This window comes from Tursiops truncatus, chromosome 10 (assembly GCF_011762595.2).
Source record: "Tursiops truncatus isolate mTurTru1 chromosome 10, mTurTru1.mat.Y, whole genome shotgun sequence".
NCBI lineage: Eukaryota > Metazoa > Chordata > Mammalia > Artiodactyla > Delphinidae > Tursiops > Tursiops truncatus.
The window spans coordinates 54,598,399-54,620,559 of NC_047043.1; the positions used below are offsets into that span (position 1 = coordinate 54,598,399).

A 22,161-nucleotide genomic window follows, 5' to 3' on the forward strand; every position below is an offset into this window, starting at 1 on the left:
ATTTTAAAGATCTTATTGACTTAATTAGACTATTCATGAATCAGGCAGTACCCCTTCTAGCAGATAGAAAAGAGCTCCTGGGAGCTGTACAAAATGAAAGACTTTCATAAGCAGAAGGGAGTGGGACAAGGAAGTTATAGTAGCAAAAAGTAGATTGGTTGTGACAAGGTCCCTTTCCTTTAGGGGATGCAGGGGTCTGTCAGGCATGTGACCTCCCTAGTGTTGACCAGGTGATTCCTGATTTCAGATTCCATTTCTGGGAGAGGCTGAAACTGTAATTCAGTCTCCATTTGGTGATGCGAAGCTTAGCTTAAGCCTCCATTTTGGACCTGTTTTTAGCAGATGCAAGAGTTTTGATGTTTTTTGGGGCTCTTTGTTTATTGTTTTCCAGGAGAAAGTGAGTAATTGTTTTGACACTTGAAAGTTTGTGAGTAGCACCACATTTTCATTGTAATTGAAATTCATTATATTATACTGTTTTACTGATAGCAGTAGCTAGATTTCATAGAAAAACGTTAAGTCTGTTCAAGATTAAGGACTATACTCTTTGTCATTATTTGTCTCTTTTAGTTTTTAAGTATTGTTGCTTACGTATTTCTACAATCAAAGATGCCAATATTTGCCCTATTATTTGCTTTGTAATTGTAAAAGAAGGAATAATTAAATTATGTTTTAAAATCCAATTGTAGCCCTCCCTACTCTTTGAGGCTTTATGGTACCTATTTAGTAAACTTCCCATTTTTTATTTACTAGCTTTATCACAAAGAGATTTGTGATAAACGTTTGGTCCAGCCAGTGCTGGAGTAAGGTACTGAGCAGCCATTTATCTGAGCAACCAACCTGTAAGGGCTCCTGAAACACCCCTGGGCTATGTCATAAATGTAAGGAGATGGAGAAAGCTGTACTTGCCAGAACTCCTCTCTGGATGAGATTAGAATGCTTTGGAAGGAATACGTTAGTGATCCTTTGGGGATTGGCGCTAAGAAATGGGAGGCACTTGAAAAGAGCAAAAGAGGTCATCAAACTGTCTTTGAAGGAGGGTGGATTCAGTTAACATTAGTTAACTCTTGAGTGCTGTGTGCCATTTGGGTTGGGGTTGAACCACAGAAGAAGAGGTGAATGTACTACGTAGCTTCTTCAGCTGCAGATCACACAAATAGTGGCAGAGTAGAGGTTTGGAAGGGTACCCCTCTCTTCTCAATCTGGCTCAGAGTGTTGGAATGAGAATACAGTCCTGTGCACTAACAGAGTAACTGTTCCCAGGGAGCCCTTAGATTCCTCACTGACTGCCCCTGCTTATGCTGCTTTATTAATAGTGGGAGATGGAGCTTCTGCTAAAACACTGGAAATACTTCAGCAAAGGGTTAAGCGTCAAGAGAATCTACTGCAGCGCTGTAAGGAAACCATTCGGTCGCATAAGGAACAATGTATGCTGTTAACCAGTGAAAAAGAAGCCCTGCAAGAACAACTAGATGAAAGACTTCAAGAACTAGAAAAGATGAAGGTAAAAGAGAAAATGATTGTGGTTTAGCGCAGCCCTGTGATGCTAGATCCACAGGCCCCAGCGTGGCCTGCACTTCCTCTGGAAAGCCTTCCCCGTTCCTCCGTAGACAGCATGGAAAGGGCCCCTGAGTGCCCTGGGCTTCATAGCATTTACCATCCTTTTGACACATCCTGTGTTCTCTTCTCCTATTAGACTTGTAGGAGTATTCAAATTAGAGAAAATGTTTAGAGTTCTCATATGAGGAGAAGCTTTATTAGAGATGGAAATGAATTTTTAAAATTTTTTTAGGAGCTTCATATGGCTGAGAAGACTAAACTTATCACTCAGTTGCGTGATGCAAAGAACTTAATTGAACAGCTTGAACAAGATAAGGTAAAACAACAAAACTTATGATACTAAAATTTGTCAAGGGGCACCCCAGTTCATTTTTGGAAGCAATTGGAAGCATGCAGACTTCTGCTTTCCAAAATTATTACAGCTGCTTCCATGAAAAATCTTTTTGTTTTAACTTCTAGATTTATATAACCATTAGCATTAGTTTTGTATCATGTGAAGCTGAATCTGTGATTTCTTGATCCCAGTCAGCGTTTTGATTTATAGATTAGAATACTGTTGCAAAAGAAATTTGTTTACAGAACATAACTACTTTTTAGAGAAAAGTTAAATTATTTACAGTTAAGGCATTACTAAATGTGAATGATATAAGTATTGTCTTTCAGATATAATGGAAACAGATTAATCTCACAGATAAATTGCCTAAAAAGTAAAGAAATGGTAATGTATATGTTAGCATAAACAGAAATTTCTTCAAATAAACTTTAGAATGTATAGGTGAGATTGGCAGTTTAGAATTGGAACAGCAACTTTAGCTACGGCAGCAAAGACAGCTAAAAAATTCATGGGCAAAACAGTTTTGACCAAAGCCTTTCAGCACCGGGTTCTTGGGTCCTTTTTTTAAAAGTAGCTTCCAGTTAGTTCCACATCATCCACCGTGTTCTTTAATATGGTACTTTATAGCTGCAGTATTTTAAGTGGCCATGTAATTAAGAACATGTTAGAGCTGTTCTGCTATTGAAATGTATTGGCAATTTTTTCATCCTATTCATTTTGCTGGATTCTATTCCATAAACTTCATGAAGGCCCTCTTTAAAAAAAAAAAACCAAAAAACTTTTTATTATGAAAAACTTAAAACATTTACAAAAGTATAAAGATTAATAAAAGGAATTCCTGTGAACCCATCACCCAACTTCAACAGTTAACATCTCTTGGCTAATTTTGTTTCATCTGTACATTCCCAGCCCCCAGTACCCTCATCCCAGGATTGTTTTAGAGCAAATCTAAGAAATCTTATTTCTTCCATAAGTATTTTAATGGATATTTAAAATAAAGGTCTTTTTTTAATAAAAATATAACCACATTATCATGATCACATCTAAAAATTTAATAGCAATTCCTTAGTACAGTCAACTGCCTAGACAGTTTCAGATTTTCCCTTTTGTCCCATACATTTCTTTTCCAGTTTTATGAATCAGGATCCAAATGAGGTTCTTTCATTACAGTCGGTTGATGTGACTCTTAAGACTTCTTTTAATCTATAGATTCCACCTCTCTCTCTCTCTCTCTCTCTGTCTCTCTTTTCCATTGTGCTTTGGTTTTTGAAGAAACTGAAGGCCCTCAATTTTCTTTTGGAATTTTGTATAATAATGCCCCACTTACCTGGTTTTTAATCTGTTCATTAATATTAGCCATCTGGAAGAGTCATACCCTAAAGCAAGGGTTGACAAACCCTGGAAGTAAGGTAATACTCTGCTTAATATCATAAAATAGCTGTCACAGAGTCTTATGTTTCAAGAGACAAGTTGAACCACCCATTTTTTGTTAGTTGCAAATGACTGATTTAATATATACTATTTGATTATATTTTCCCCCTAGCGACCTTCATTTCTTGTGTAGATTATCCAGAGAGTGGGAAGACAGTAGCAATTAGCAAATTGGAGGAATGCCTCACTGACAGTAATAAGGAGTGGTGTTGGGACCAGAGACTGTCACAAGAGGAAAGAGAAAAACCAGGTAGCTCTGTACCGCAGTCTTGGTCCATCCAGTGTGGCAGCAGTAACCTTATACTCTCAGCAGCCTCTGGGACTTTCCCCATGTTACAGCGCAGTTCAATAATAGTAGTTCATGATTGGTTCTGAGCCAAGTACTAAAGGTCATATTTTGTTGAATATAAACTGTTTACTAAGATAGGGAAAATTATAGTAAACATTTATAGAAAGATTATAAAATAAATCTTTTAACTAAAATGTGTTGTTAATAATTAAAATATTAAAGTTATTATTAAAATAATTTTTTATATTAAGAATACCCTGATATGCCAGGTAACTGAAGTTATTGTAGTATATAGTGTAGTATATACACAGGACACAGACTAAATACTAAATAAACTAAATACTAAATACTGAAATAATTTGTGTGCTGTACTTAGTAAGAGACATTATGTTTTCTGCCCTTTAAAGTAAGTTTGATATGTGCTATTGATAATGCAGTTTTGTTACGCAAACGCTTTAGAGTCTGCACTTCTGTTTAGGGGATGGTAATAGCAGAGACAAAACGTCAGATGCATGAAACCCTGGAAATCAAAGAAGAAGAAATTGCCCAACTTCGTAGTCACATCAAGCAGATGACTAGCCAGGGAGAGGAATTACGGGAACAGAAAGAAAAATCTGAAAGAGCTGGTAAGAACTCAGGGGTTACTTGTTTTATGTTAGAAATCAAAAATCATGTAAAGTGCTTGACCAGCCAACATTTAGAAAAATTAGTTAAATATGGATAAAAATGTTTAACTGTAGAGACTCTTTATAAAGACACTGTGGACTGTTCCTCGGAAGAGGCAGGGGTTGGTAAATTATGGCCTATGGTTAAAATGCAGCCCATGCCTGGCCTGTTTATGTATAGCCCTGCAAAGCCTGAAGTAGTTATTATCTGGCCTCTTATAGCAAATGTTTGCTGACCACTGCCTTAGACTATCAAAACTCAGGTTTACAACTTTGAAACTCCCCAAGTAGGCACAGCATGGTACATATTAAATAACTGCTACCTTTTGGATGCTCTAGGGTAAATAAAAAGTATAAGATGTAGTCTGCTTTTTAAGAGACTGATGGAATAATTCAGTGTTATACATAACTGCATTATGTTTTGACCCAATAAATGCTAGACTGTACAAAGTGTAGAGACCAGTATTGAGCAAGGTGTGATGCTGAATAATGCTCGAAAAGAAAGTAGAGATGCTAGAAAGAGGAGAGAGCAGGGTGAACTGGTGCCTTCGGGTTAGTGAGGATGTGAGTTGACTTGGGCCTCAGATAATGAATAGAATGGGCCTAAACAGAGAGATGGGGGCAGCACATATTTCACATTTAAGATCATAAACGGGCCCAGTGACCATAGGGGGGGTGTATGTCAACTGGAAACCATTCTTGCTGAAGTGGGAAATGAAGTTGGATTGTGAAGGAACTGACTGTTAAAGTCTGTAAAAGTGAGTAGCTGAGTTTAGACTTTGGTAAACAAGGAAACCAGTAATAGGAAAGCATAATGTGATGGAAACCAGTGTTGTAGGTAGAAAAGAAATGAAGTGGAAAGTCAATCTTAAAAGCAAGGGTAGAAGTCCAGGCTTTGGGAACTGAGAGCTTTGGCCACCTTGACTAGGATGGTGGGTCTGGGAAGGAGAGGAAGAGTCAAATTTGCAGAATTTGGTATCCAGTTAACTTGGAGGGGCAGAAGAAAAGTAGGAGTCCAAGATGACGCCAGAGTTTTAAGGTTAGGAGGCCGAATGAATCAGGTGAAGTCAGAATAGGAAGTCTAAATGGGGACACTGAGGAATAGAATGAAATGGTGAATTTGCTTAGATTCTTTGAATTTGGGCCTATCATGAGGTTTCCAGATGGAATTGACCTGTAGGAATTTGGAAATAAAAAATCGGAGCATCTTTTAGGAGTCGTTAGCCTAAGGTTGAAGCCTATGGTTCGATCTGTAGAAGAGGCTGATTTCTCTGAAAGATTGTTTTACTGGTAGTAGAAGCGGTGGTAGCCTTAGCGGCTGCTGCTGCTAATAGCCAGACTTACTTTATGCAAGGCTCTGTCATCAATGCTTTGCTTGTATTCACTTGTATATGTATTTGTATTTAATCCTCAAAATTTCTATGACTTGGGTATTACTATTATCCTCATTTCACAAATAAGAAAGGAGACAAGAAAACCTAGGAACATAGAAGCTAAGTAACTTGCTTACATTCACCCACAGAGAGTAAATGTATAGTCAGGATTTGAATCCGGGCATTTTGAGTCCAGAGCCTATGCTCTTAACACAGAGATATTGAGTTTGGCAAAGAGACATAAATGAAAACAAAAAAAGTAACCTGAGAAGTCATAGGAATTGCGGATACTTATGCTTCTGGGGGAATATAGGAGGCATTTCCAAAAGTGGGGGAGGTAGGATGAAGATTTTTTTAAATGTCTTTTAATTTGCATGAGGATTTGATTCCCAGGATGCAGTTTCAGAAATGATTTTAGAAACCAGATTGTAAGGTTTAAGGAAAGGAATGGGTCTGGATGAGAGAGGCAGTTGGTTGTGCTCATAAATATCTCCTCATCTCCTTATAGTTGTTTTATTGACAAGTGGCTGGGAAATTTAGAGATGTGCTCCCCAAAAGCCTAAGATTTCCCTTCAGAGAGCATTAATGGGTAGAATGTCTCAGATTATAATCTCTAAAGACTTTGCTGAAGCAGCTGGAGACTCGTGAGATGCTGTTAAACAGGTTTGCTTTCCGTGAGCAGAAAACCTAATGCAGAGTCTCAGCTTCTCACGTCAAGCCTTTTCATTTTTAGGACTGCTTTTGTTGACTCTTGTAGCCAGCTGAGAGAAAATAATGCTGATCAGGGATTACATTTCCTTTTAACATTGAGATGCATCTTGTGAGGAGGTAGAAACCCATGAATAACAAGTAAAAAGGGGCACATAATGAAAAGGCAGACAAAATATACAGTTAATTCATATGTAGGATAAAAGTTTCCCAGGCTGCTGTTCCAGTCAACTCTTTTGTAATACAGCCTTCCTTCTCTTGCTTCTCCAAGCACAGATGTGTTTTGTCTTTATTTATTTATTTCTACAATTGAGGTATAGTTGATGTACAATATTACATAAGTTTCAGGTGTACAACATAGTGATTCACAATTTTTAAAGGTTATACTCCATTTATAGTTATTACAAAACATTGGCTGTATTTCTTGTGCTGTACAATATATCTTTGTACCATATTTATTTTATGCGTGGTAGATTGTACCTCTTATGTATTTTGTCTTTAAATGTGATTTTCATAAAACTATATTTTTGTAATATTTCATAGCCTATAAGTTGAGAAACTTATCTGTTAATAATACTGTCAAAATATTTAAAGTTAATAAATACTTAAAGAGAGAATTAAGATTTACAGTTATTTAATAGATATATTTATTTTGGAAAGTCTTTGGATAACACAGTTATGAGTGCTTTTATAGATATTTTCAAAATTATATTTGTAGTCATAATTATTGAGGTTTATGATAGAAAGTTGTAACAGACTGATTCCATATTGAAGATGTTGCCCTTTAAATCTATAATGAAAGTTAGTTTTGTGCATCAACTGAATTTCATCTAATGGCTTTAGTTGAGTCTGAACAGAATTGTTCTAATATAATGTGATTCTTAGTTCAAATATAAAATGCATTTGCCAATTGACAGAAAAGTCCCAATTTGGTACTAAAAGTGAGAAAAGGTCTTTGTAAAGGAAATAGAGTTTTCATAAATTTTTATAAACATCATTTGGCTCTTGGAGAATTCAATTGCTCTGTTAAATGTTTCTTTCTCTTTCTTAGATTTAAAATTCAAAGGCTAAAAAACACATAAGAGCTGGAGGAAACACTAACATTAAAGTTTGTGGTTGTTAAGGTTTTTAGAAGTAAATGTGTCTACATAAAATAATTATCAAAGGATCTGAACTCTCCTAATGCATTTTTGATTGTAAAAAATTTAACTCATATATTTAGCAGTTCTTGACATGTGGATATTAGTAGACAAATGGCTACTTTTGGGGGCTCACTTATTCTGGAGATCAAAATGTGGCTCAAATACATTCCTCACTACTTTTCTTAGAAAACAGTCTATTGCACTGCTTCTCATAGTTTTTCTAGACAAACTGTGATGATTCTCATATGTTGGAGGACAAAGGAAATCTGAGTGTCTCTGATTTTAAAAAGAATAATACTATCATAAAATACCAAGACTATGGGAATATGGTAACCTGCCTACTTGATGCTGTATCAGCTTGTAGTACTTATTCTGCTCTACAGTGGAACTGGTAGGCATGTTTTCTGAAGTACAATACTATAGCACTTTTGTTAAAATTATTTCCGTGAATAAAGAAAACCAAAAATAAATATATTTGTTACAACCATTTTACTACAACTGTTGATAGTATTCCTTTCTAGGTGTTACTTAAAAACAGATGGTCATATCTTCAAGTAACCAGATTTTAAATTTGGAGAATTCTGGTGATTCAGCTTAAGTATGTGATGGTACTTTTTTAGGTACTAGGTACTATTACTAATTGTCTAGAATATTACCTCTTCAATGCAGCACCGGTGCAGAATGTTAATGCTGCTAAAGTTCACGCTAGATCTTGGGTATTCTTTGTGTGCATGTGTGTGTATGTTTTACCTAGGATAGGAGGTAGAGTAGCTGGCTAATCATTAATGTAGTGTATTACCCAAAAATTGGAAAATAGAGAAAATGAAAGCACGTTGCTGTTGTTTCAATACACTTCCAGTTTTTTCTCAATCCTTATTTTATACGATTGTAATCATAATTGTCCATATAATTTTGTATGCTCCTTTTTCTTTATTTAGCATTATATTAGGAGTAGTTTTACATGTTGCTAAAGTACTAACATTTTAATGGCTTTGTCAGAATGCATGTACATCATTAACCATCTCCCTATTGATCAGCACCTAGATTATTTTCTACTTTCACTATTCTGAATAATACTGTAACAACTTTGTAATACAGCTTATTCCATCCTTGAATTTTTTCTCTGGATAAAGTCTTCCCCATAGACTTTTAGTCTTTTTTGTTAATTACCTTTAAGAGATTTAAATATAGCCATTACAAAAAAGAACCCATATCATAGTATTAACACCCCGTCCTTAAAATGTTCTTGCCTACAACTGTGCAAAATGAATAAAATATTCTGCTCAGATTAGGAAAGTTTCCAGAGCGCACTGACTTTTGTAAAACCTGTTTCCATTTCATGTACCCTGTCTTTGCTGAAGTTCTGTGTTTTATGATTGTCTGCATTTTAAAATGTAGAGTAATTCACAACATTCTTTGCTTTTTTATTGTCATGTTGTGTTTGTGCAGGAAATAAGTTTCTTTTTCATTTGTATAGTATAAACCTGATATACCAAAGACATTCAGTGGAACATTTATTTGAAGGACCCTTTAAGATAGAGTTTATTTTTAAATAATGTATAAGATTTATGCATATTTGTATAACACACAAAAATCACATGTGTATTTAAGTGCTTTATTAGTTGTTGATAATTTATGTAACAGAGTTTTCTTGGAGTCTTAAGTCTCACAAAACATCTTATTTTTGTGCATCCACACATGCCAATAAGTGAATCATGGTGCCTTTCCCAAGCCTTGTATGAACAGGACTGGGGTAAGGGCTGTTTTTTCTTATCATGGGTACTTTGAATAAGCTTTACAAAGAAAATTCCATGTTTCTCAGGCAAAAGAGTATGAATTAAAGTTGAATTTAAGTATGCCATGTTAGGTGAGTAGTATGTACACATTTTGGCACTGAATGAACACCTGATGGAAAATTTCATTATTTTAAATGGAATTAGATTTTAATTTAATGTAAGTTTTTTATTTCATAGTCGTGTATTTGTAGGTGCTTGATACATTTCTACAATAGTAGCTGTACATACATACCTTTAGAAAGTCATTATCAGCCTGCACTTACTTATATCCCTGGCAATGTCACTGTTACTGGAAAGCACCAGCAACTAGAGGAACACATTTCTTTGCTACAGAATCATATTTTCCATTTAATTAAATTTACTTAGCTTTAGCCTAATATTTTTCAAGATCATCCTGATGTTTTCAAAGTATTTGATAGTAAATTTGCATGGTTAATGTAAGGAGTGCATGAAATTTGGATAGATCTGTAAAAATTTTAAAGGTCAAAGCATAGTTAATCCTTAGAGTGAATCCTGTTATGTATTTTGGGAAGTGGCTTGAAAAGTAGATTTCCATTGCACATGCGATATTTAATTTCTGAAGGCCCCAACTATTAAATTTCTGAAGGCCCCAGGTATTGCAATATCTGGTTTATGCCACTAGGTGGTAGCATTATTTTATTTTCATTTATGTAAACTCTAGACCAGTGGTTTTCAAACTTTTTAATCACAGGGATCTCCTTACACTCTTAAAGCTTACTGAGGTTTCCAAAGAGTATTTGTTTGTGTGGGTTATATGGATTGATATTTATTATATTAGAAATTAAAACTAAGAAATTTTTTAAAAGTTCATTTTAAAATAACAATTATAAACCTATTACATGTAAGTATTGAATACTTTTGTGAAAATTACCCATATTTCCCAAAACACAATTTAGTGTGAAGAATGACATTGCTTTACATTTTTGCTTATCTTATTGTTTGGCTTAATAGGAGATAGCTGTATTTTCATGCCTGTTTCTACATTCAATCTGTTGTGATAGGGTCACAGAAAGGGTCTCATGACCCTAGGATTTGTGGACCACACTTTGAAAACTGCTGCTCTAGACTTTTGCTTTTATTCACAAAAGACACTTGATTGGATGGGAATTCTGATAAATCTTTGTGTTGTTTTTTTCTGTTAATTTGCATTTCATTCATTTCATAGTACTAGTTGTGTTTTTTTGGTTTTATATCACATGCATTTTAGCAGCTTTTTTGCTGGGATAAAGAAATAAGCACTGGCTTACTTATTCATTCTTGATGTTATTAATCAGCTTCTTAGTTAATCTAGAGGTGGCAGCCTTTCCACATTTCTGCCTCTTTGCTTCTTCCCTGCAGGGGGAGTAGAGTGGGTCTTGTTATTTTTACAGTAAAGTGTCCCCTGGGACAGTGCAACAAAACAGTAATGCTGCCTAGAATCTCAGAATTCCGGCATTTGTTATTTATTATGATTGGTTAGGACATCGAGGATGAGGAGGGGGAAAGACAGTGAAGTGGCAAAAGCAAATTCTTCCTAGCTTAGCCTGAGGATTAGTTCTTTTATACACCTCACCCCCGCACCCCGCCTGCATTATTACTTCAACTGTCTTTTTGTGAAATATTTTCTTTATATCACCCAATGCCTAACATATGCTTGGCAGATGTCAAACATCTAATAAATATATGATGAATGAATGGTTGGATTATTGAGCTGTAGATTGCCAACCTTTCTCATGTAACTCATATAGTGGGCATTTGTCCATTTTCATAATTCCCATGGATGTGAGTAAACCTCATCTGAAGGGGAAAGTGATGAGCCAGCAATAAAAGGTCTGCCCTGTGTTTTTTCTTAACTGATAGAGGACCATTCTTAAGGTACATTCAATTTTTTCTAGAAATATTTTCAAAGTTTTTTTTTTTTTTTAAAGCAAAAATTGCCTGAGATACATTGAATTTTGCTTTGGAAGAACACAACGTGTTCTTGCAACATTTGGCGGCAGTTCGTGCTTAGCCTTCCTGTTGGTGTGTGCTGTGACCATGGTTTCTCTGTGCACTCTTGCATGTTGGCAGAAGACTTGTCAGCTGGGGCTGATGCACGCTTTCTTTCTCCCCACTCACTTATCCTGTGTTGGTAATTGGAAGACAAATTATGTAGACATTCAGAACATACTTCTTTAGTACTCAACATTAAAATCCTAGCATAGTTTCATTTTGGAAAGAGTGGGGAATTCACTTGAGAATATTATAGGCTAAGGACACCACTTTACTATGTCTGGTGGTTGCAAGATCAGAAGGTGAGATGTTTCTGGTTAGTAAGTAAGCTCTCAGTATATCCTCCATCAACATTGAAATGGGACTGGTTGGATGCAGACTTCCTGTAAGGAAGTGGCTTCATTTGTGGTAGAGTGTAGAGTGGGTTTGAAATAAGTTTTCTGTATGTGGATATAGAAATGTGTTTTATTGCCTCTTTAAAATTTTATTTTATTTTGGGGGGACTTAACATTTTCATAAAGCAAGATGGAGGTGGAAAGCAGTGAGTTTTTGTATGTCTGTCAGAGGTATAATAACATGCTGCATTTTGTTGAGAGTTAGAAGCCATCAGTAATTGATTGGTTCAGAAATTCTAGTTTAGTAAGGTATATTATTGCTCAGCTGAGCTTGATCAATGTCAGCATTCTTGGTTTTAAAAAATAATGCAAGGTAAGGATTGTTCCTTAAATCCTATTTAAGTTGATTTATCATCTGAAGGCAAAGTTGGATGACTCAGTTGTTACATTTGAATGAGGACATCTCAAAGGTGTCTTTTTAGGTATAAAATTATATGGTTCTCTGACAAGGTGGCAGAAGGTAGGAAGAAAGGATTAAATTTAGATGAAAAGAACTTTGGAACCAGATCTGTCCTACCTTAATCATTATATGATGGATAATCAAGTGACTTAGGAAAGCTATTTTGGAGGATTAAACACTAAAATTAGAATATAATATAGGAGAATATACTAAAATTTACTGAGTATGGTTAGAAAAGTTAACTATTGGAAAATTATATCCAAATAGGAACTTTGTGGCATAGATTTTTTTGTTATTTGAGAAAGTGAGAGCACTACATCTATTTTTATACTATATCGGATTCTGGAATTTAAAGAAAACAATGAAAATTCACTTGGTATTGACTGTGTACAGTTTTGTTTCATTTTGCTTAATTGACAAAAGTTTTTCATTTAAAACTGTCTTGCTGGAAGAATATCAAAACTATTTTCAGGTTCTCTAGAGCCTGATTTAAGATATTTCTGTGAAGTGCTTAGAAGTGCTAATGTAAGTGCAATCTTACATGCCAAATATTAGCAGTAAGGAAAAGATTGTGATGACATCTAATAAGCATTTTAAAATATCATCATTCCATTTTTCCATGTTTTTTTTTCCCAGATTTAAACCTTCAGCTCAAACTAAGCAGTAAGCACTCTGCTACAGAATTTCTTTCCTGTAATTGATCAGTTTACTCCATTAGGAAACTAATTTCTTATTCCTACCAAGAGGAGCTTCTTAATGCTCAACACCAGAATTTATAGGAAAAGAATATCTAACTAAAACAAAGAGCATTTCCCTTTAAATACTTTATTTACCAACATATTTATGTCTAAGGATTATCATCTTGGTGTTTGCAGGCAAATATCAATAAAGTTGGAGTAGGAATCTTTAAAAATAATTTCAGCTAATTAATATGCCTTTGAAATTTAGACCTTATTTGAACTATAGTTTTATACTTTGTGCATATAAAATGAATAAATTGGGTAGATTTTTTTAATATCAAAAACATGGTTGCCAGAGAAGTGTTTTTGTTTTGTTTTGTTTCGCTTTTTAATGTAGTGAGCAAAATAAGTTGTGTTTCTTGGTTGTTACCAGAATTCAGCCTTTCTCTTGCCTTTTTCTGTACCTACTACAGTTCATCATTAAGAAAATGCTTTAGAATACGTGTTTGCTTCAGGTATGCAATTCCTTTGCCCAAACCACTGTCTGTTAAGTCAAATTGTGGTTAATAAAGGGGCTTTTAAATGAGATATCATAGGTTGAAGTTCCACATTTCTTATACCACTGGGAGTGAAAATACTACACATGTCAATGAACTGTCACCTCTGGATATATGTTTCTTAAAAGGATTAAAACCCATCTTGAAAATTGATGTTTTATTTATAGTTCGTCTCTTTGGTAAAGGGAAGTCTGGTGTCTTCTAGTCTGTGAGGACTAAAGGAAATAGTCTAGGATGATAATAGCCGTAGGATTTTCACAGGCTACTGTTCTGTCAGTAGAGAGAGAAAGAAGGGGAGAGAGAGGGAAAGTGTATGTTTGCACACATGTGCAGTGCACACAAACATATATACACACACATGCATATACATACAAATATACATAAACACACACACATATATATTTTGGTGTAAAGTTACCCAGCTCTTGCACCCATCATATATGACTTTGTTTGATACTAGATGAGCTGTCCTTAAAGATCTTACTACTCTAGCCTAGATGATTGTTTATTAAGGGCCTGCATTCTTACTTATTTCACCCAAGAACTCCCTGCTGGTAGTGCCTTTTTATACACGTTGAATCAGGTAAAGATTTCTTTCTAGTTAACTACACTAATTCGAAACTTACACAGTAGTAGGTTTCATATCAAAATACATTGTTTAAATATGTGATTCAGACAGTAAATATTAAAAAAAAACCCTGCTGTTATCATATGGTTAAGAGGTTTTTAAAAATAAGATTAGTCAAAGAATAATTTTTTCATTCTTAAAAATGTCCTAGTGAGTATATAATAGTATTACCTAATTATTGATAATAATTAGATAATTATTAGATAATTGATAATAATTAGATAATTAGATAAGAACTGCATCACAAACAAAAAAGCAATTGGAATTATATACTACAGAAGTAGGTACAAGTCTTCATTTCTTTGAATTTGCTATCCATAAGGACACTTGTGGGGAGAGTGGGCAATCTTTAGTAATTTAATATTTTTTCTAATATTTTTTCTAACTTCTGAGCTTAAGTTCATATAAGCAATCTTAAGATCTGAATCCAGAACTCAATGACAAATTGCTTTCAGTGACTGGACATTTCTGTGGCTTTTAACTACTCAAATATCTCTTGGCTTAAAACAGTGATGAGTTTTTTAACCTCTTCTGCTACTGCTGCTCTTAGTTTCCATAAATTGAATGTAAAACACTTTAGCTCAATGATAGTATTTCTTGAGATACTTGTTTTCTGCTGTTTTCATTATAGCTTTTGAGGAACTTGAAAAAGCCTTGAGTACAGCCCAAAAAACAGAAGAAGCACGGAGAAAAATGAAAGCAGAAATGGAGGAGCAAATAAAAGCCATTGAAAAAACAAGTGAGGAGGAGCGTAACAGACTTCAACAAGAATTAGGCCACGTGAAACAGGAGGTTGTTCATGTAATGAAAGTAAGAATAATTCTGGATTGAAATGGGCTACGGCAGTGCTGAAACTTAAGTCTTAGGCTCTTTCTACATCTTTGATAGTAAAGAAGAGTTAATTTGTATTTTGTTTGAGACCTTGATCATTTCGTGATGTTTAGATTATAGGAAAAAAGCACTTTGATAGAGAAATGAATGTGTACCTTTTTGGCTATACTTCCCAGAGATAGTCTCTGCATATAATTTCTCTCTTATGTTTTCTAATCCTCTCTTTAATTAATTAACTAAGTTATTTATTTGGCTACATTGGGTCTTACTTGCAGCACATGGGATCTTCATTGTGGCGTGTGGGATCTTCTGTCGTGGTGCGCAGACTTTTCTCTAGTTGTGGTGCGCGAGCGCGCAGGCTCAGTAGTCGCGGCACGTGAGCTTAGTTGCCCCGCGGCATATGGGATCTTAGTTCCCTGTCCAGGGATGAAACCCACATCCCCTGCATTGGAAGGTGGATTCTTAACCACTGGACCACCGCGGGAGTCTATTTATTTATTTATCTTTTAAACACAAAAGATGGCATGTTATTTTTACTGATCTGTATTTTGCTTTTCCACTTAATAATCTGTCATGGAGGTTGTTCTTTATTATTGAGTTGATAATGATGCCCCATTTGTTTTAAAGACTGCTCAGGACTTCATTGTATGAATAGCTCATAATTTAATCAGTCTTCTGCTGATGGATATTTAGGCTTTCAGTTTTTACTGTTGGAAATTGTGAATATCCTTATCGTATTTGCTCACATCTGTGTTTCTTTAGAATAGATTCCTAGAAGTGGAATCTAGGAAAAAATTACGTGTATTTATAATTATTGGATAGTTGCTACAAGCTCAGTGGAGGACAGTTTATACTCATGAGCAATGTATTAGAATATGTTCCCCCCCTCACAAAGATGGTATTACCTGAATGTTTTTATCTTTCCAAGCTAAGTTAAAATAATGACATCACTGCAGTTTTTTTTTTTTAATAAATTTATTTATTTATTTATTTTTGGCTGCACTGGGTCTTCATTGCTGCGCGTGGGCTTTTCTCAAGTTGTGTTGAGCAGGGGCTACTCTTCATTGCAGTGCGCGTGGGCTTCTCACTTCAGTGGCTTCTCTTGTTGTGGAGCATGGGCTCTAGGCACTTGGGCTTCAGCAGTTGTAGCACGTGGGCTCAGTAGTTGTGGCTCACGGGCTCTAGAGAGCAGGCTCAATAGTTGTGGCGCATGGGCTTAGTTGCTCCGCGGCATGTGGAATCTTCCCGGACCAGGGCTCGAACCCATGTCCCCTGCATTGGAAGGCGGATTCTTAACCACTGCGCCACCAGGGAAGTCCTGTAGTTTTAATATGCATGTCTCTTACCAGTATGACAAACATGTTTTTGTATGTTTACAGGAATTTATAGTTTTCCTTTTTGAGTCGCCCGATCAGATCCTTGATTCATTTTCCTCTTGGGCTGTTGGTCTTTTTCTGATTTGTAGAAGCTTTTTACCTATAGTAAGAATTAGCCATTGGATATAAGGTGCGTTTATCCAAATAATTTTCTCAGTTTGTTATTTGTTGTCTTTGTTTATGATTTGCTTTTGTTTTGGGTTTTTTTTTGGCTATGCAGAAAGTTTTCTTTTCCTTAAATGCTATCTGGATTTTGTTCTGCTTTAAAAACACATTCTCAGTTGAGATGAAAAATTTTTTTTTATTTTTCTCATCTAACACTTTTTTTTTTCTTTTGTATCCTTTGACCAACATCTTCCCATTTCTCCATCCCCAGACCTGATAACTTTGCCTTCCATCACACCAAGTTTTTTTTTTTTTTTTTTTTTATTTATTTATTTTATTTTATTTGTGTTTGGCTGTGTTGGGTCTTCATTGCTGTGCACGGGCTTTTCTCCAGTTGAGGTGAGCAGGGGCTACTCTTTGTTGTGGTGCACAGGCCTCTCGCTATGGTGGCTTCTCTTGTTGCAGAGCATGGGCTCTAGGTGTGCAGGCTTCTGTACTTGTGGCTCACAGCTCTAGAGCCCAGGGTCAGTAGTTGTGGTACATGGGCTTAGTTGCTCCGCGGCATGTGGGATCTTCCCAGACCAGGGCTCGAATCCGTGTCCCCTGCATTGGCAGGCGGATTCTTAACCACTGCGCCACCAGGGGAGCGCTCTCATCTAACACTTTTATGTTTTCATTTTTTATGGTTAAATCTTTGATCCAACTGAAATTTATTTAGTGTGAGGAGTGAGGTAGGGATCCAACTTAAATTTTTTCCAAATGACTACCCAGTAGCCTTCAAATCATTTCTTTAATAGCCCATGTTTTCCCTTCTGACATGCCATACTACCTTTATTACATAGTAAATTATTGTAGTGCTACGTATGGGCCTTCTGGATTCTCTGTGCTGTTCCACTGCTTTGTCTGACTATGTGCTGGTATTACACTAATACCAGTTTTATAATATGTTTTAGTTTTATAATGTTCTACTATTTGGTAGCCTCTCCTTGTTATTCTTATTTTTCAGAAGAGATCAGCTATTCTTGCATGTTTATTTTGTCCAGTGGGCCTTCCCTCATTTTGTTTTATTTGATTATATTAAATTTTTGAATTTATTTAGGGTGATTTGACATTTTTATAAGATTGAGTCCTCCTATTCAAGAAAGAACAAGGTCAATACTTTTTTTTTTAATAAATAAATTAATTTATTTATGGCTGTGTTGGGTCTTTGTTTCTGTGCAAGGGCTTTCTCTAGTTGTGGCAAGCGGGGGCCACTCTTCGTCGCGGTACGCAGGCCTCTCACTATCGCGGCCTCTCTTGTTGTGGAGCACAGGCTCCAGACGCGCAGGCTCAGTAGTTGTGGCTCACGGGCCTAGTTGCTCTGCGGCATGTGGGATCTTCCCAGACCAGGGCTCAAACCCGTGTCCCCTGCATTAGCAGGCAGATTCTCAACCACTGTGCCACCAGGGAAGCCCAATACTTTTTTTTTTTTTTTTTTTTTGTGGTACGTGGGCCTCTCACCGCTGTGGCCTCTCCCGTTGCGGAGCGCAGGCTCAGTGACCATGGCTTACGGGCCCAGCCGCTTCGCAGCATGCGGGATCCTCCCGGATCGGGGCACGAACCTGCGTCCCCTGCATCGGCAGGCGGACTTCCAACCATTGTGCCACCAGGGAAGCCCAGCCCAATACTTTTTAATAAGTAGTAGTACATGCCTGGAAAGCTAGGCATAAATAGATGGGTGTAGCCACAACACCTTGACCATGGTGGAGTGCCCTTTCTGAGAGCATCCTTATTCCTCCTACTGTGCTTCCCTATCCTGATTGGTGGGGAACATCTTTGTATGATGTGGAATTGGAGCTTCAACCCCATAGGAACTGACCATTGCAGCTGCAGCTCTCTTTGTCTTAAATGAGGAGCAACACTTTATTGGTTTTTCTTTTAACTCTCAAGAGTTTGGTGACTTTTGATTTATGTGGGAAATATGTTCCAATTTTTCCTCTTAAGAAGCTATTAACTTGATTATAATGAAGTATTATTTAGTTGTAGAGTTAACATATTTTATTCTGGGTGTCTCACTTTAACTATTTGGTTGCGTTTCAGAAATCCTCAGAACAAATTGCAAAATTACAGAAGCTTCATGAAGAGGAGCTGGCCAGCAAAGAGCAGGAACTGACTAAGAAGTTTCAGACCCAAGAAAGGGAATTTCAGGAGCAAATGAAAGTAGCTCTTGTAAGTACCTATTTTGTTTTGGCCACATTATAAAGTTGTCAGCCCCTCACCCCTGCCTCCCAGCTTGAGGTCACGCTATTGGCAGCCTTAACATTTGAGTATGCAGAGAGGGTTGGCCGGAGGCAGGAACGAGGCTGTCAGAGCTTGTTAATTTAGTATTATCTGAAAATTAAATTTTCTCATCTAACAAGCTTTCATTAATCAGTTTGTTTATCATTCCTCTCACCCTGGCTGTAGGCTGTGATTAGGGAGAAGTAAAGGGGAACATAGGGTAACTGAAGCAGCGACTGCGTAACTTAGGAAGAATGTCTAAAAACTCACCAGACTGAATGTATCAGAGCTTAAGGTTCAGAGAGTTTGCCTGAATGCATTTTAAAGAAGACAAAATGAAAATGACCAAGTAGTTTTCATTTTAAGTAGAATAATTTCAGTAATTTTCAATCCATATGATGTTTAAAAAGATAAAGTAAAATGTGAAAACTGACTGAACTAACTAAAACAATAACCAGAAAAGCAAAGATAGAAAGATTTGTTGGAGTAGTATAATTTGGAAGTTTAAAGCAAAAAATTTTTTCTCTTGAACTGTGAAGTATTAATGCTGAAAATGTAGTTTACTGTTTTTATATGAAGGTATTATCCATGAGATAATATGTATAATTAAAAAATACTTTTAGTATGAAAGGATGAGAAATAGTTTTTATAATTTTAATCTCCTTTTTTTTTTTTTTTTTTTTTTGGCTGCATCATGTCTTAGTTGTGGCACACAGGATCTTTGTTGAGACATGCGGCCTTCTCTCTAGTTGTGCCGTGCGGGTTTTCTCTCTCTGGTTTTGGCGCGTGGGCTCCAACGCTTGTGGGCTGTGTAGTTGGCGGCACACGAGCTCTCTCGTTGTAGCGCGCGGGCTCAGTAGTTGTGGCATGCGGCCTTAGTTGCCCCCAGCATGTGGGATCTTAATTCCCCTACTAGGGATCGAACCTGAGTCCCCTGCATTGGAAGGCAGATTCTTTACTACTGGACCACCAGGGAAGTCCCTTTAATCTCCTTTCTTTTACACATTTTTTTTTTCACTCTCAGCTGGAACTGGGGCTCTGAGGATTTCCAGCAGCTGTGATCCTTGAACTGAGTCAGGGAGTTCTCTAATCTCTGTGGGGCCAACAGGCACATGGTTTGACAGTGCTGTTGGCTGAGGTTAGTGGTTTAGTCCGTGGTTGTGAAATGTACACCTGTACGGGTACATATTTGTATTCTTTGTTGGTCCAAAAAGGATTTAAAATTGTTTACAAGAGTACTTAAAAACTATAACACGATAGCATACATTTAAAATAGGGACAAGGAAATAAAGGAACAAAGCGAGACATTAAGGACCTAAATGAAGCTGGGAATGATGCTAAAAATTCAAGTCATAAAGACCTGTTGTGGGTTTTCATGCTGGAGTAATTGGGGGCACTGAGCCTTGAACATTGGCCTTGTTAATACTGTGTTCGGGAACTGATATATTCAGACATATTCCCACTGGCGAGCACAGGACACAGACACACGTAAAACACGTATGTGCACATGCTCTCACCCCTTTCCACTCCCCTTCCTACCTAGTTTCTCAGAGGAGTTAGCTTGGAGTTGAGAATCAAAATTCTTCAGACTATTAAAATTTCTTCTTTTATATTTATGGACATAGATAGAGATGCATTTAACATATAGTTTACATTAAACAATATAACATTTTTAAGTGATGTTTTTAAATTGATGTTATAGAAACTAATATTTTCTTATCAATCTACTTATAATATGGTACAAAATCTTTACTTAAGGCAATATGCTTCACCAGAGTGAAATGGACTGAAAATATTACTGTTGGCCACATGAACCCTAAGCAATAGGTATAGAGAAGTATACTTAATTGGAGTCCAAAGTCACTAAATGTCAAAAGTGCTCTCTGGAGCTTCTCTTTTCAGAACAGTAAACAGTATTAATATGAATGCTGATATATACTAAGGACAGTCAAAGAAGAAGCTTTTCAGGGCCAGACCATCTGAAGACATACATAGGCTTTTATAAGTATTTCCTTGATCTAATCCATATATTCACATGTAATCTTCTAATTTTGATTTGCTTTTCTGTATGGGGTTCCCTATTATAGTGAGGTATTTCTCATAAATCATATAAATTTCTCAGGCTAGACTTGAAATACCAAACTGGCATGCAGAGAAGAGGTAGTAACAATTGTGTGACCCTGCACATTCAGTGATATTTTGCAAAACATTTTAAGTAGTGAAAAAATAGCAGACGTAGTAGGGGTTACTGGAACAAAATTTTTCATATCAATAGTGATTGTGGCAAAGATTGGCCAGATCACACGGAAAAAGCCACAGTGCCTTATTTCTGCAGACCAGGGTGTGGGAAGAGAGGTAATGATACTGCCTACCTCGCAGGGCTGGTGTGAGGATCAAATGAAATGAATGATTCCTGTGGCAGTGCTTTGGGAATGCTGAAGATCTACGTGGGTCTAAGGTGGTGTTACTGTTTTTGGCACAGGAAAAAAGTCAGTCTGAATATTTGAAGATCACTCAAGAAAAAGAAGAGCAAGAATCTTTGGCCTTGGAAGAGTTAGAGCTGCAGAAGAAGGCAATCCTCACAGAGAGCGAAAACAAACTTTGGGACCTTCAGCAAGAAGCAGAGACTTACAGAACTGTAAGTTTAAATACTCTTCAGGTTCCACAGCTATGGAACTGCTTGTATAGGAAAACTGTTGTTATCTCTGCAGTCAATATAAGGTTGTAGAGAAGCTTTTGTTTTAGATTTACATATACATGCACTCCATTCATTATTAGGTAGTAAGAGCTGTTCATGGGAGTGGTTTTGATGTCTGCTACATGGTGCTCCTGACCTGCCTTTAGCTGGCTGTATTTCTGTCAGCCACTCGCTCTGATTCTTTGCCCTCAGGCTGTGCAGCATCTTAGCTCCACTGCTTACTCACCTTTCATCTTTAGGAAGTGGCCTCATTTTGTACGCAGCACTTGCCCTGACACCTTCCTGCCTGTTCAGCTTCATCTCATGCCACGCCCTGGACATAATTCATTCTCTGTTTATATCACAGTTTAGTTACCCCATTGCTCTCCTTTGACATTTAACTTTTCCCCAATTTTCCCATATTATAAATAGTCCTGTGGTGAGCATGTTAGTATATATATCTCCGTGTGCACATTTTAAAATCCCTCTGTCCTTCCCCTGAACAGTATATGAAATGTTCGACCTATTTTGAATAAACTGACTGATGTTATTTAGACTTTTTAGCCTTTTTGCTCTGATTTAGACAGTGACACAGTCACACTTCTTACCCCAATTTCTATAAGGGATTTGTTTTTTTGTTTTTTTTTTGTGGTACATGGACCTTTCACCGCTGCGGCCTCTCCCGCTGTGGAGCACAGGCTCCGGACGCGCAGGCTCAGCGGCCATGGCTCACAGGCCCAGCCGCTCCGCGGCACGTGGGATCTTCCCGGACCGGGGCACGAACCCGTGTCCCCTGCATCGGAAGGTGGACTCTCAACTACTGCGCCACCAGGGAAGCCCTCTTACCCCTATTTCTAAACTGTATTTTATTTTCCCACTTCCAACATTTCTGTAAGGTGGCATGGTAGAGAGGAATGGGTACTCAGGAGGCCTAGATCTTTCACTTACTAGCTTTGTGAATTA

The 22,161-nt window shown here is 36.8% G+C and overlaps 1 protein-coding gene across 8 annotated transcripts in view; it reads left to right on the top strand.

Moving 5' to 3' along the window:
• GOLGA4 (golgin A4) overlaps window positions 1–22,161 on the top strand; it is a 105,589-nt gene that overhangs the window by 48,413 nt on the left and 35,015 nt on the right. For 7 of the 8 annotated variants that reach the window (XR_004528477.2, XR_002178735.3, XR_004528479.2 and 4 more), the window contains 6 exons: window positions 1,317–1,504; window positions 1,793–1,876; window positions 4,093–4,240; window positions 14,582–14,760; window positions 18,342–18,470; window positions 21,004–21,159. Coding sequence is in view for 4 of the 8 variants with exons in the window: in XM_033864552.2 (XP_033720443.1) it covers window positions 1,317–1,504; window positions 1,793–1,876; window positions 4,093–4,240; window positions 14,582–14,760; window positions 18,342–18,470; window positions 21,004–21,159 (884 nt within the window). In the remaining 4 variants the exon portion in view is untranslated. The remainder of the gene's footprint in view (window positions 1–1,316; window positions 1,505–1,792; window positions 1,877–4,092; window positions 4,241–14,581; window positions 14,761–18,341; window positions 18,471–21,003; window positions 21,160–22,161) is intronic. The other variant, XR_004528478.2, reaches the window with a different exon arrangement.